The sequence below is a fragment of the Nicotiana tomentosiformis genome, chromosome 1 (genome assembly GCF_000390325.3).
Source record: "Nicotiana tomentosiformis chromosome 1, ASM39032v3, whole genome shotgun sequence".
Classification (NCBI taxonomy): domain Eukaryota; kingdom Viridiplantae; phylum Streptophyta; class Magnoliopsida; order Solanales; family Solanaceae; genus Nicotiana; species Nicotiana tomentosiformis.
Window position 1 is genome coordinate 58297059 of NC_090812.1, and position 15883 is coordinate 58312941.

General features: G+C 35.9%; 1 protein-coding gene across 1 annotated transcript; it reads right to left on the bottom strand.

Moving 5' to 3' along the window:
- Positions 1-10019: 10019 nt before the first annotated feature.
- On the bottom strand, positions 10020-11437 carry LOC138908515 (expansin-B15-like). Its single transcript, XM_070199201.1, has 4 exons — positions 11236-11437; positions 10923-11038; positions 10525-10706; positions 10020-10443 (listed from the first exon to the last, which is right to left on the bottom strand). Exons 1-4 carry the CDS (start codon positions 11387-11389, stop codon positions 10119-10121), a joined length of 777 nt encoding a protein of 258 aa, XP_070055302.1. The 5' UTR covers positions 11390-11437; the 3' UTR covers positions 10020-10118.
- Positions 11438-15883: the final 4446 nt, after the last annotated feature.

A 15883-nucleotide genomic window follows, 5' to 3' on the forward strand; every position in this document is an offset into this window, starting at 1 on the left:
AGTGGAAGGGTTCGTCAATTAGTTCATTTAATCGGGTTATTTCTTTTATAAAGGCTTAACACATGGTTGAGAAGGGTTGTTTGTCTTATCTAGCCTATGTTCGGGATACTATTTTTGCAGAGACTCCGTCTATTGATTCAGTGCCAGTAGTTCGGGAGTTCTCCGATGTATTTCCTTCAGATTTTACAGGTATGCCACCTGATCGTGATATTGATTTTTGTATCGACTTGGCTCCAAATACTCAGCCTATATCTATCCCACCATATCGCTTGGCTCCGAAAGAATTGAAAGAACAACTTGAAGAGTTACTAGCCAAAGGATTCGTCAGACAGAGTGTATCGCCTTGGGGTGCACCGGTATTATTTGTGAAAAAGAAGGATGGAACAATGCGGATGTGTATTGATTATCGCCAATTGAACAAAGTTACTATTAAGAACAAGTACCCGTTGCCGCGTATTGATGATCTATTTGACCAGTTGCAGGGTGCTAGTGTGTTCTCTAAAATCGACTTGAGGTCGGGGTATCATCAGTTAAAGATTCAAGATTCGGATATTCTAAAAACTGGTTTCCGTACTAGATATGGTCATTATGAGTTTCTGGTAATGTCTTTCGGTTTAACTAATGCCCCGGCAGCGTTTATTGATCTGATGAACAGGGTATTCAGGCCATATATTGATTCGTTTGTCATTGTCTTCATTGATGACATTTTGATCTACTCGCGTAGCAAGGAGGAACATGAACAACATATGAGAGTAGTGCTTCAGACATTGCGGGAACAAAAGCTATATGCTAAGTTCTCTAAATGTGAGTTTTGGCTAGAGTTTGTAGCATTTTTGGGACATATTGTATCGGGCGAAGGTATTAAAGTTGATCCCAAAAAGATTGAGGCAGTTTAGAATTGGCATCATCCCACTTCGGCGACTGAGATCACGAGTTTTCTGGGTTTAGCAGGTTATTATCGTCGGTTTGTGGAAGGTTTTTCATCTATTGCAGCACCTTTGACAAAATTAACCCAGAAGGGTGTTCGGTTCCGATGGTCCGATGATTGTGAGTCAAGTTTTCATAAGTTCAAGACAACATTGACTACATAACCAGTGTTAGTGTTACCTTCCGGTTCGAGAATGTATACAGTGTGTTGTGACGCTTCACACGTTGGTTTGGGTTGTGTATTAATGCAGGAAGGGCGAGTTATTGCATATGCTTCACGTCAGTTAAAGCCCCACGAGCATAATTATTTGGTACATAATTTGGAGTTAGCTGCGATTGTTCACGCCCTTATGATTTGAAGGCATTATCTTTATGAGGTGTCTTGTGAAGTTTATACCGATCATCGCAGTTTGCAGCATTTGTTCAAGCAGAGGGACCTAAATTTGAGGCAACATAGATGGATGGAGTTACTAAAAGATTATGATATTACTATCTTGTATCATCTGGGCAAAGAAATGTGGTTGCAGATGCCTTGAGCAGAAAGGCGGAGAGTATGGGTAGTTTGGCTTTCATTTCAGCAGAGGAAAGGCCATTAGCCTCGGATATTCAGTCCTTGGCTAACAGACTTGTGAGGCTGGATATTTCAGAGCCCATCCGAGTTCTTGCATGTGTTGTTGCTCAGTCTTCACTATTTGAGCAGATCAAGGCTTGTCAGTATGACGATCCACACTTAATGGTTCTTCGAGAAGCGGTACTAGGGGTGGTGCCAAGGAAGTTACTATTGGAGCGGATGGCGTTCTACGACTCCAGGATCGTCTATGTGTTCCTAATGTGGATGGACTGAGGAAACAGATCCTAGAGGAGGCACACAGTTCTCGGTATTATATTCATCCAGGTGCTACGAAGATGTATCGTGATTTGGGGCAACATTATTGGTGGAGGCGAATGAAAAAGGACATAGTTGAGTATGTAGCTAGGTGTCTAAATTGCCAACAAGTTAAATATGAGCACTAGAGGCCAGGTGGCCTACTTCAGCAGATAACTATACCATAATGGAAATGGGAACGCATCACTATGGACTTTGTAGTTGAGTTGTCGCGGACCTTGCAGAAGCTTGATGCAGTTTGGGTCATTGTTGACAGATTGACCAAATCAGCACATTTTATTCCTGTTGTAACTACGTATACTTCAGAGAGGTTGGCCCAGCTTTATATTTAGGAGATAGTTCAGTTGCACGGTGTGCCAATTTCTATCATATCAGATAGAGGCCCTCAATTTACTTCACATTTCTGGAGAGCAGTACAGAGTGAATTAGGAACCCGTGTAGAGCTCAGCACAACCTTTCATCCGCAGACCGACGGGCAGTCAGAGCGGACAATTCAGATTTTGGAGGATATGCTCAGGGAATGTGTGATTGACTTTGGAGGTCAGTTGGATCGTTTCCTGCCTTTGGTCGAGTTTGCTTATAATAACAGTTACCAATCCAGCATCAAGATGGCTCCACTTGAGGCTTTATATGGCCGTCGATGTCGTTCACCTATCGGATGGTTTGAGCCCGGTGAGGCTAAGTTATATGGTACTGATTTGGTAAAGGATGCGTTGGAAAAGGTAAAGTTGATTCAGGAGCGACTTCGTACAGCACAGTCCAGGCAAAAGAGTTATGCAGATCAGAAAGTGCATGATTTATAATTTATGGTAGGTGAAATAGTTCTCTTAAAGGTTTCGCCGATGAAGGGAATTATGAGATTCGGGAAGAAGGGCAAGTTGAGCCCAAGGTTTATAGGCCCATTTGAGGTGTTGAGACGAGTTGGGGAGGTTGCTTATGAGCTTGCATTGCCTCCCAGTGTATCGGAAGTTCATCCGATTTTTCATGTATCTATGCTCCAGAAGTATCATGCTGACCTATCACATATGTTGGACTTTAGCACAGTTCATCTAGATAAGAGTTTGGGTTATGAAGAAGAGCCATTTTCCATTGTTGATAAACAAGTTCGCCAGTTGAGGTCCAAGAGGATTTCTACAGTAAAGGTCCAGTGGAGGGGCCAACCAGTTAAGGAAGCGAGTTGGGAGGCCAAGGAAGACAGGCAGAGCAAATATCCACACTTATTTAGGACTCCCGATATTATTCTAAATACGTTCGAGGACGAACATTTGTTTAAGAGGTGGAGAATGTAATGAACCAACCAGTCATTTTAACTTTTAGAAACCCGTTCCCAAAAGTAATACTCCCCGAACATACTTTTATTAATTTATGACTTGCGGGGATGGTTGGTTCAGGATTTGGAAGTGTGTGGGTTGAAATCGGAACACTTATTTCCTTAAGTTAGCTTTAAATAGACAAGTTTGACTTCGGTCAACATTTTGAGAAAACTACCCCGGAATCGAGATTTGACAATTCCAATAGGTTCGTATGATGATTTCGGACTTGGGCGTATGTTCGAATCGGGTTTTGGAGAATCCGGGAGCATTTTGACGCTTAATAGTGGAAATCAACTATTTGAAGGTTTAAAGTTCTTTAAATTTTGTTTGGAATAGGTTTTTGAGAAATTGAAGTCCGTTTGGAATTTCAAGTTTGGGAATAGTTCCGTATAGTGATTTAAGACATGCACGCAAACATTTGTGTCATTCCGGGTAGTTTAAGTACATTTCAGCGTATTGGAAGTAAATTGAAGAACTTGAAGTTCTTAAGTTTGATTTAATTTGGTTTGAGGTATGATTCTTAGATTTGATGTTGTTTTACACGTTCCGTAAGTTCGAGCAAGTCCGTTTTATGATTTTAAACCTGTTGGTATGTTCGGGCGGGGTTTCGGGGACCCCGAGTGTCAATCGGACTAGGCTCGGACCAAGTTGGAAGTTGGGAGCCAAAACTGAAGCTCCCAGCTACTGTCATAATCACACCTGTGCTTGGCCAGTCGCATGTGCAACATTCGCAGATGCAAAAGAAGCTCGCAGGCGCGGCATTCGCATATGCGAGATTTTGAGCGCAGAAGCGGAAAAGGGGAGGGGCAATCCACCGCAGATGCGGACGATTTGCGCACCTGCGAATGCGCAGGTGCGAAGCTCTGTGCGCAAATGCAAGAATTGGCCAGGCAAGTGAAACTCGCACCTGCGAGGACTTTTCCGCCGGTCCGGAGCCTCAGGTGCATTCCAACTTCCGTAGGTGCGAAAGACATGTTTGGCAGAAAGCTTAAAAGTACGGGAACTCACCATTTTTGCCCATTTTCTTCCATACTTGGACGATTTTGGAGCTCTTTGTGAGGAGTTTTCAACTAACAACTTGGAGGTAAGTTAATTCTACACCCTTTGAGTTAAATACATAGATTATGGGTAGATTATAACTAGTAAATCTTAGAAATCAAGGGTTTTGGTGAAAAACCTAGATTTTTATAAAAATGAGATTTTAACCACGAAAATGGTTATGGAATTGGATAGAAATTATATATTTGAGTTCTTGAGATTATGGGTAACGTTTTCATACAAAACATTTTAGAATCCGGGCACGTGGGCCCGGGGTGAATTTGAGGAATTTTACCATTTTGGATAGAGTAATTTAATTAATAGATGAATTTCGAATTATTCAACATATATTAATTATTTTATATAACTTTTGGATAGTTTCGGATTTTCAGCATTGAATCGAGAATTTTATGCGACGCGATAATCGGAAAGTGGACTTTGAGACGAGGTAAGTCTCAAGTCTAATCTTATGAGGGGAAAATTACCCCATAGGGATTAAATTGAATATTGTTGCTAATTGCAGGGGCTACGTACGCACGAGTTGACGAGAGTCCGTGCGTAACTACTATAAATGCTAAAGTCCGGGTAGTTTAGGACTCAAAGCATGAATTACTTGTGTAAATTGTATTCCTGAATTAATTAATATTAATTGATATATATGAATATATTGTGAATTGCTAGATAAAGATATTAAAGAAAGGAAATCTCGTATACTTGATTTTCTGTTTAAATAAATTAATTGTTATAAGAAATTATTTTTCCTCCCGAATTTATCTCATAATAAATATACTCTCCTTCCGGAGGTACATAAGAAAATGTCCTCCTTTCTTGTGGAGTGGGATGAATGCCTCGGCAGGATAGATGCATCTATGGATCGCGCCGCACGTCCCTCGGCAGTGTACACTACACTCTGAATCGGGTTGTACATCCTCGGCAGAAATCGTGCTTAATAATAATAATTACACGATACTTTAATAATTTATTTCAGCTTGCAAAGCTAATTGATAAATTGAAAAATCCTTGAAATTTAATGAATTATTATTATTTCTTGTTAAAGAATTACTTGTTATTCCTGTAAATGATATTTAATTGATAAATTAGAAATTATTTGAATTGAGGGAATTTAATTAATATATTGAAAATTGTTGCATTTGAAGGATTTTGATTATTTCCGCTGATTAAATAAATTATTTTAAATTCTGTAAATCATGCTGATTTAAATATCCTAATTGTATTTCAATTATTATTATTGACCCATAGTGAGTGTCAAAGTCGGCCATCTCGTCTCTACCACTTCGAGATTAGGCTTGATACTTACTGGGTACACGTTGTTTACGTACTCATACTACACTTGTTGCACTTTTTTTGCCGGAACTGAGGCAAGTACTAGTGGGGGACCTATTGTCTTACACCCACGTTATCCAGGGGCATAGTGACGAGTTGTTCCTCTGATCCGTTCTGCAGCTACTAGTGTCTCTCTTTGTATTTTTTATTTTGTCTATTTTTATTTCAGACAGTATTTGAGGTTTTGTATAATCTACTAGATGCTCATACACTTGTGACACCAGGTCTTGGCACACATATTGGTAGAATTTGGGTTTTGTTATTTCTCTTGGTTTTAAATTTTGTCAATGAATGATTAATTTATTAAGTTGGCTTGCCTAGCCGTAGTGTTGGGCACCATCACGACCTATAGGTGAAATTGGGTCGTGACATGATTCTCGAGGCAACTTTCACCATATGAATTGGGGTAAGTGTTCTCTACTCGATTTTGGGTATATTTCATGAATCTATCTTCGTTTTTGGTAATTAGATTGTGCATTTTATAGAGGAAATTGGGGTTTTGGCCTAAAGTTTCATAATACGAATTTTTGAGTCTTGAACATCGAATTGGGGTCGAATTTGAGTGAAACTAGTATGGTTGGACTTGTAATTGAACGGGTTGTTGAATTTTGTTAATGTTGTCGGGTTCTGAGGCACGGGCCCGGGTTGGGTTTTTGGCCAATTTTGGGCTTTTGATTCAAGATTTGATATTTTCGATCGAGATTGGTTCCTTTAGCATTGTTTGATGTATTTGAGTTATTTTTGGTAAGTTTTTGAGCCGTTCGGAGGCCGGAACGCCCAAGATGGCATTTTTAAGCATCGCTTGGATTGCTCGGTGTTGGAATTAGCTTGTTCGAGGTAAGTAACTCTTCTAATATATTGAGAATTGTTGCATTTGAGGTGACACACATGCTAGGTGACGGGCGTGTGGGCATGCACCATGTGGATTGGGACTTTGTTGTTTCCATGGCACTGTATAGTGGTCCTACTTTGTTTATATCCGTATTTTCACCATGTGATAAGGTAGTTAAGCTGTCAATCATGCTAGATATCATGTTTAGGCATTATGCCGATACTGTTTGGACCCATAGTGGTCGTTTCTTACTGTCATTTCACTGAATTCATTGATATTTAATACTCAGTCATATCCGTGCATTCATACCATATCTGAGTCTCAAATATTATTTATTGATACATCATATCATTATTCTCGGGCTAGTTTCATGACATTGTAAGCCCATGAGTGAGATTGGAGAGATTGATGACTAGTGAGGCCGAGGGCCTGAGTGAGAGTGATATTTTGGGATCGGGTAGCACGCCGCAGCATGTTATATTGATTATATGTTATATGGATCAGGTTGCACGCCGCAACAAGCCTTGCAGGCTATATATATATATATATATATATATATATATATATATATATTATTGGATCGGGTTGCACGCCGCAACAATATTGGATCGGGTTGCACGCCGCAATAATATTGGATCGGGCTGCACGTCACAATAATATAGCGCCTGGGCTGAAGGAGCCCCTCCGGAGTCTGCACACCCCAGTGAGCGCAGTCGACTATATATATATGTGGATCGAGTTGCACGCCGTAACGGGCCTTATGGTCATATATGGATCGGGCTGCACGCCGTAGCAGGTATTGTACAGCACTGAGTGATTGAGTGTGCTGAGCATTGAGCATAGTGAGAGAGAATGCGATACAATGAGATTGAGTACTCCGAGAGTGTGGGTACATGAGCGCTCATCATTGAGATACATTGCATTTGACATGCGTACTTGAGATACATGCATAGAGATGCACTTCCTTCTGCTACCCGATTTTGGGGACATTTATTATTTTACCTGTATCTTGACATGTAGGCATAGAAAAGTACTTTTTCTCATGCTATCTGAAAATGAAACATCTTACTATTTGTTGAAAGGAGTTTTTGGAAAAAATTACAGTTTTCAAACTTAATCGTACTTTGTCTTTTTTCGGTAAAAAGATTTGGGTTTTCACTGAGATACTTGAAAAGAAATGCCTATTTTTTTGGAACTGTGAACAAACTGAGCCTTTTATTTCTGAGATACTCTTTTGTTATTGTACTATTCTGTTATGAACTGTGGTGGAATATTGGTGTTGTACCCGACCTTTTTGTTAGCTCGTTACTACTTTCAACCTAAGGTTAGGCTTGTTACTTATTGAGTACATGAGGTCGATTGTACTCATACTACACTTCTGCACCTTGCGTGCAGATGTTGGTTGCTGATGTTGTTGTGTTCGATGGGAGTTGGATTGAAGAAATACCCGCGTCCCGGTTGTAGTTGCCTCTTGTTCGTAGTAGCCTTAGATCTATAAAACTTTGTTTATGTACTTTTCAAACAGACTATGTATATATTTCATTTTAGCTTTGTAAACTATATTTTTAGAAGCTCATGATTCGTACTGCCAGTTCTTGGGGAATGTATAAGATTCAAATAATTTCTTTTGATTAATTGTCCTGTTAAATATTATTGAAATTAGATAGTTATTAGTTGGGTTACGTGTCATCACGACTAGTGGATTTTGGGTCGTGACACTTCATGTCCAAGCATTCTTACACGTAAAATAAACTCTATTAAGTTCAATTGTAGCACAAATTAGCATCCAAACAACAAGCAAGTATAGTAAATAACGTCGAAATATATGGAATTATAGCACGGCATCAACAAGTCTCTTGAATTGGCCAAAATGATGTTGTTTTCTGATGAAGAGAAGAGAAGAGAAAAGAGGGAAAAAATAGAAGGAAAAAACTTAAACATAGTGAAGGGAGCTAATTAATTAACATCCCTTCAATTTCTAGCCAAGAAATTAAAACTACTACTACCACTAAAGTCCTCATGCGTTCTCCTGTTAAATCGCTTGGTGTTCTACCTGTTTCTTTAATTTCCACACAAAATATTGTCTTTGAGACTTCATAGTTTGGTTTCTTATTTTTAAGAATCTAATTTTATGCATTGGCATAAAAAGATATTTGTACAATCAGCTCACTTATAAGGTAAATTTTTATGATTAGTATTAATTGATATATTATAAAAAAGGTAACTAACCGCACCGGTTATAATATGATAGCGAAATTTTTAATCATTAAATCTCATCCACCATTTCTATTTGCACCTTATTCTAAATCAACATTGATAGATATATTTTTGGGTGTATCAATTAACAATTGAGTAGTTTTAAAGGGTGGAAAGTGCATTTTAGGTACTAAGAAGCCTAGCTCGAAGGTATTACTCAATACAATAGCCCTCGTTTTATGTTAGACTGTAGCAATATGAATCTAGGGGTGGGTGTTCATAAAAAGTCGAAAAATCGAACCAAATCGACTAAACAAATCGATACTTTTTCGGTTTGATTTGGTTTTGGTTTTGAATTTTAATAACCGACCAAATAATTTATTTTAATTGAGTCCTAAAATTATTCATTACTATTTGGTTCAATTAACATCAATATATCTTGATAAATGATAGATTTCTCAAAGAGCAATTGATTTGATAGTGTTATGTTGATAATGTCCGCCGGAATATGTGTTTGATAGTGTACAACTCATATTTAAGAAAAAACCGATAAATAATCGAAAAAACGAAAAACTGACAAAAACTGACATATATCGAATCGATAAAAAACCGACTTAATTGATTTAGTTTCTTCCAATATTTGAAAAATCGACTTATTTGGTTTGATATTTATTTTTTTGGAAAAAATCGATCCAAACCGGAGTACCCCTATATGAATCTATGCTACTTATAGGCTATTGTGTGGTAGCGCTTATTGGATTTCGTAGATTCAAATAGAAGTAGAATGTAGTTCTCTAAAAACGAGGAGGGACAAGTCTCCTGAATTGGCCAAAATGATGTTGTTTTGTAATGAAGAGAAGAGAAAAGAAAAGAGGAAAAAGATAGAAGGAAAAAAAAGAGATGGTTTCTCTAATAAATTTTCATAACTTTATGGATTGTTTGTGGGCGGATATTGTGAATACTTGAGGGTTGTGGGGTAGAAATGATACTAGGTAATCACTCTAAATGGCTGTTATTTAGGGATTAATCAATGTGTCATGAATTTTAATTTTTCCTTTCAATTTTGAAGATTTAACTTAAATACTCATATACCTAATCTCTTAAACTAAAAATAGCCGGTAGATGTATAATATATGCATAATTCATATGTAATATATGTATACATCTATAATCAATATATAATCTATATATATATCGGATAGAAAATATAAATAATGAATTTGGTCGGCTATTTTTTAGGACATAAATGTACTGAATTGTCCTGAATTTATGATTTTTAGATCTAAATTTCAAGACAAAACAAACACTGGCTAATCTCTAAATAGCAGACCTAAGAATAGTTGTTCGTGTACTTCCCCCTTTCTTTTTCCATTGCTTGTGAGGATCATAAATTAAGAGGACGACGACGACGACAACAACAACAACAACCAAAAAAAAAAAAAAATTAAAAAAACAAATGGACTTTTGAATAATAATATTTGAAAGATAGATTTTATTAAACTCCTAAAAGGAGAACATTTCAAAGTCATATTTGTGACATTGATTTTACTCATTATTTTTGTGTTTGTGTTGAAGAATACAATCAAAAATTGACATTGGAATTGTAGGCTTGTCCAGGTTTCCAGCCAACAGGAATGACATTGGGAGCAGTAAGTTTCTTATTGAACTCAGTTGTGAGCCTAAGAGAATATGGAGCAGGCTGTGTTGAAGGGTTAATATTAGTACTCCATGTTGCCCCAAATACATGATTCATAGTTATTGACTGCGTAGATCTTGCTGGCACAAGCTCCACTAAATTAAGATCACCATCTCCACTTTCAAACTCTACATTTACTGATAAGAAATTAGCATTAGATCCCGGATCCACCTTGAATGCTACATTTGTGTTCTTGTATACGCACGGTACCCTACAATAACAAGTACAACTGATTATAAGAAATATTCTTTGTGCTGTCAGTATATATAACTTTATTCAAAAACGTATGCACCTTTGGTAAGAGATTGGGATATTTCCCATATTACGTAACGCGTTAGCTTGTCCAGGCTTGGCCATAGCTCCCATGGCAGTTCCACTTAGATCAAAATGAATAGCACCTGAACACCCAGGGCATTCATCTGTAATGGTTACAGTCACTGGGTTTCCTGAGCAAGGGCCTAGATTACATTTCACCTATAATTGAACAAGATGTACAAGTCATGAGTATATAATATTGACGAGGCAAATTAATGAAGTCTTAGACATTAGAGCAATTTATCGAAGGATTTCACTCATATATACCGATAGTGCAAATTAATTTTTGCACTATTAGTTAGTGCATTTTAATATGTTATAACATGTTACTGGAAGTGACGAAAAACTAAATTATGGGCAAGAATTAATATGGACCTGGTAGCAAGCCCCGCAGCCTAAGCCTTTCCTGTAGAGAGGAGGATTTCCAGCAGATACAAAGGAATTATAAGGGGTTTGTGATACAGCATTTGTATATCCACAAGCTCCTCCATCTTGCATTACAAAAATGAAAATTAATTGTATGGTCCAATTAATAACAAATCTCATAAAAACAATTAAAAAGATCGAGTTTAATTACCCTGACTGTGTGTCGAAATCAACCTTTAATATATATAAATTAACTTAACGAAAACAAATGTTGTATGCATTAATAAAAAAGTTTTATTCAGAGTATAACATCATTAATTACCACTTCCTGCTCCATTTGGAGCGCCATAATATGTTGCTACAGCTGGTTGAAAACCAGCTAAAGATGCATTGAGTGTTTTAACATGTGCACAAGTGCAGTGTTTAAACAAACATAGAGCTATAAAAGTGAAAATGAGAGGGAGATTAAAAGCCATAATATGCTTGGTTTACTAGATAGAACAAGAGTTTATTGTCCTTAATCTTTTTTTCTAATTGCTTGGAGAAACTCTATGGTATGGGTGCTTCTTTTATAGTGGAGAAAATATAATGCTTACCAAATATTAAGGAATATTTGATGTCTAAAAGATATTAATGATCCTCCATGTTATACTGTAGTTTTACTTACCATAATGGCAATATATTAAAACTAATTACCAAAGAAGTATATATAAGTCTTGATAGATATATAGTAAGTTAGAGCTGACCATATTGACTAAATTATCTTACACAAAGAAGATCTTGCTAATTTACCAAAATCATCCCTAGGTTCATTAAGAGATGATAACTACTTACTATTTCACATGAAATTATCTCGTTGATCACTTGCCAATATTCTTTGATATATTTTTGTCTAATCTATTAAAAGATCTTGAGAATTATTTTCTGAGTGCTATGATCTTGAGATACTCTTCAAATCCTTATATTCTATAAATTCAGCTAGCCAATAAAAATATAAAACATGCTATTTACTTGATAGTGAAATTTAAAAGTAGACGCATGCACATATACGTAGGAAACTTTCATAACTAACTTATGTTCAGACAACTTTTTTGTGGATAGTACAATAGTGGTAAAGTATGTGTACAAATGATAGATTATGCACAAAATTTATTACTGCTTCGTCTCAAATTATTTGTCGTACTTCTCTTTTACATGTCTTTTAAAAAATATTAATTAGGCGGAGGGTTGAACTATTTGAACGATTGCATATAGATGTTTGTAACATGCAGCGGAAGATAATAACAATCCTAGGCCGATCTTTTCGTATTTAAAATTTATTTACATGTCAAAGATCGAATCTAAGACGTACCTGGTGAAGAGAGTCTCGTTGCAAAATTTATTCGATAGTGCGAAGACTCTATGCTTATCCACACCGAGACCGATCCTTGCTATCAACTTTTTGATCAATGAAACCCGTGAACAAATTGAATGAAATATTATGCTGAAATATTTCTCAAAAATCTCAACTCAACGGTAGAAGAACAAGAAACACTTTTTCTTGTAATTGTATTTTCTCTCTTGGCTTTGTATTGCATTCTCACTTTCTCAAGAATTTCTCAGGCAAATTTTCTCCATCGCCTTTCATATAGCATCACCTATAAACTCTTTTTCTATTTGATTGAGGTAATGATTTACTTAGGTAAAAATTTATTCCAAAAATAAACTTTATTTTATATGGAAATTCGAAATTCCATCTAATTGGCATCGTGACTGCCGATTTCAAATCCAATTCCAATTGGAATACAAGTATCAATTAATATATTATATTAAAAAATACCAATCCCATTCTTAATGGGTTTGAATCAACATCACGTCCTTCCTTAGACTTATTGGCAATCCAATCCTAAATTAATTTTTCCAAGTAAGTCTTCATCATTAATATATTATATACATACTATATATATAAATAAATAAATAAATATTAATTAATTATATATAACATATATATTTTTTAATCAAGAGATAATTTAGTTTTCTATTCCAAATAGAAAACTTCAATTTGTTCACAATATTAATTATATCCTCTGTGCTAGCAAAGAATATAATAATATTTTATTTGAACAAATAACTAAATTTATTTGACTAATTAAATTCTTTAATTTAATTATCAAATAATAAAGTAATTAATCCTTTAGCAAAGATCAGAACACTGGTTAGTGTGCGACCCCATAGGTTCAATACTAAGCCGGTAGTAAATTGATCACATCAATATACTAATCAAGGGTGACGTCTAGCAACACTCCTTAACGACCGGATAGAATGAAGTATATAATTTACTCTCAAGAACCAGTAGAAGAATAATATAGTAATTTCTTCTGTCCTTATAGCTCTGGGTCATCCTAGGACATGGTTCAACTGTCAAATCCTAATAGGCGATCAACTATGTGTTCATGTCAAATATAATCGATCATTGAATGACCTAAGAAACTCTTTTCTTCTTTCATTCAATTGCCCTGACCAAGGTCTTAGTTTGGTCGTTTATAATTCATGACAACATGGAGCTTAAACTCATTACCAAGAATTGACAGATTTCATCTTGATCAATCACTAATTCTACAAGTATTTAATCATACCCGATATCCTTTCTTCTATCGCCCTAAGGCCATAGATGTCTAGTATCAAAGCATAATAAATAACTTGTCAATTGCTATAATGATCTCAAGTCAAAGTAAATTCTTACATCACATTCTTCAAGAGAATATCCTATTGACAATTTATGGTAATTGTCACGGCCTAAAGCCACGTGACCGGCACCCGGCACACTACCCGATCCGAACGAACCAAACCATGTGATGTACCCAAATCATATGCATGAAAACCAATTTAACTGCGGAAGCTCCTTGAAAATCATATATATTTTCAAGTTAAATGATAAAATATTTTTCAATTCAAAATCACACATGACGCCTTTCATGATAATACCAATGAGACTAAGTAAAATAGATATACTTTCATGTATATCGTGTACAATCCCGTTACTACAACCTTTCACAACTATCTAAAGAGTCTCTATACCAAATAATAGAACCAACGATTGGAGTAATTCCTACAAAATAAAATAAGAAAGAATATGATAGCTGCCACTACTAAAAAATCTGGTTTTAGTGACGGACAAATTTTGTAGCTAAACAAAAATATCCATCGCTAATCTTATTTAGCGACGGATTAGCGACAGATTATCAAGAAATTCTGCTAGCTACGAGTGATTTAGCGATAGATTAGCAACGACAATCGTAGCTAATTCCTGATTTTTTTATAGTGTACCACGAAATAAAAGTGGTGCTTCATAATACCTCGGAAAGAGAGTCATCCTTTCCTGACTGCATGCCACGTATCATACATCATCCTGAAATATATAAAGTAAGGAGGGCCCTAGAGGGGGGCCCTAAGGGCTGAGTACACCACAACAGTACTCCATAAGTGTCATAGACTCTTTCTAATTTAAGTTCTTGGAACAAACTTTATAAAAACAATGCACCAATATTTGATATAAAACGATAAGAAATTTTATCAATTCATGACCCTTGTTATTTTAATTAAACAACCAAGTGAAATATAACTCGCAATATAAACTTCTAAAGCATTTACATCAATCCAAAATTTTGTACAAAATCATACAAAATCATTCCATTTGCTTTAAGTCATTGAAATCACTTTCGGCTCCTTAGTCCTAAACATAAGAAAATCATCCTTACCCTTTACTGGGAGTACTATACCATCACCGACATAAGAAGGTCAACTAGGTTATGTACCAAGTGGAAAGTATCATATATCCTACTTGCTCAGGTCGTCTCATCGTAGTGTCATACGAATCGACTCAGCCATGCTAATAATAGCACAAAATAGTACTCTCTCGAGGGAGAGCACTCTGTCGTAGTCTATACCACAAAGTGGCCATCTACGCCTACACCGACACATGTAGTTTCATGATAACGAACACGATATATCCGAAGCCAATCTCGGTGAACACAAGTAACTCCCAAAATATTTGATACTTCAAAAATAGATTCATAGCATAGTAGCCTCAAATGATCAATTTTTATCAAATCATAGCATTTATAGAAAATCTAAATCCTTTGAACAAAATTTAAATAAATAACCTTTTACATGCTAAAGCCTTTAGCAATTTAACATCAATCTTTAAAAGATACCACAAGTGCCATTTTGTTCGTCAATTTCCAAAAGAAATACCTTCCACGAAAACTTATCTTTAGCACTCAAATATGTATACTCTTGTAAATACGTAAGTCTTGATAAAAACTTATAATATTTACCTTGAGTGTTATTTTGCCAGCAAGATTTAAAATAAAATTTTATTAAACAGTATGACACTACATATGCAACATAATATTTTAATACATGGAGACATCCGTACTTGTTTGTCCTCACAAGCACGAAAGCACATTTGCAAACAACTTAAGTATTAACTCGAAACATGCTTTTAGAGAAAGTCCCTCAAGAAGAGTAAGTTTTAATCAACTTACCTCACTTTCGCTTTATTAACATTCACAAGCTTTCAATCCTCCTCCATCATTCTAATATTGATTAAAATGCTCAACATCACCAACAAATCGCTATCTACAATTAGATATCCTAATTACATCATGATATGACCTAAAATATTGATCAACATCCATATATAGCTTATAAGTTGGCCACAAGCCTCCAACAACTCAAATCCCCAAATAGTTTTACATGCTAGACCATTCAATTTCATTCTTATGTTTTAATACCCATTCGAAGTCATTAATCACACTACATCAATTGTCCATTGCCACCAAGTTACAATTCATCATCTTCTATAATCAACACTTGAAAAATATACAATTCGAGTGATTACTTAGTTGATCACTTCCATCTTTTGCTAACAAATAATTCCATAGGTTCATTGTATTCATAAATTTCATCGCCAAGATTACCATTCATCT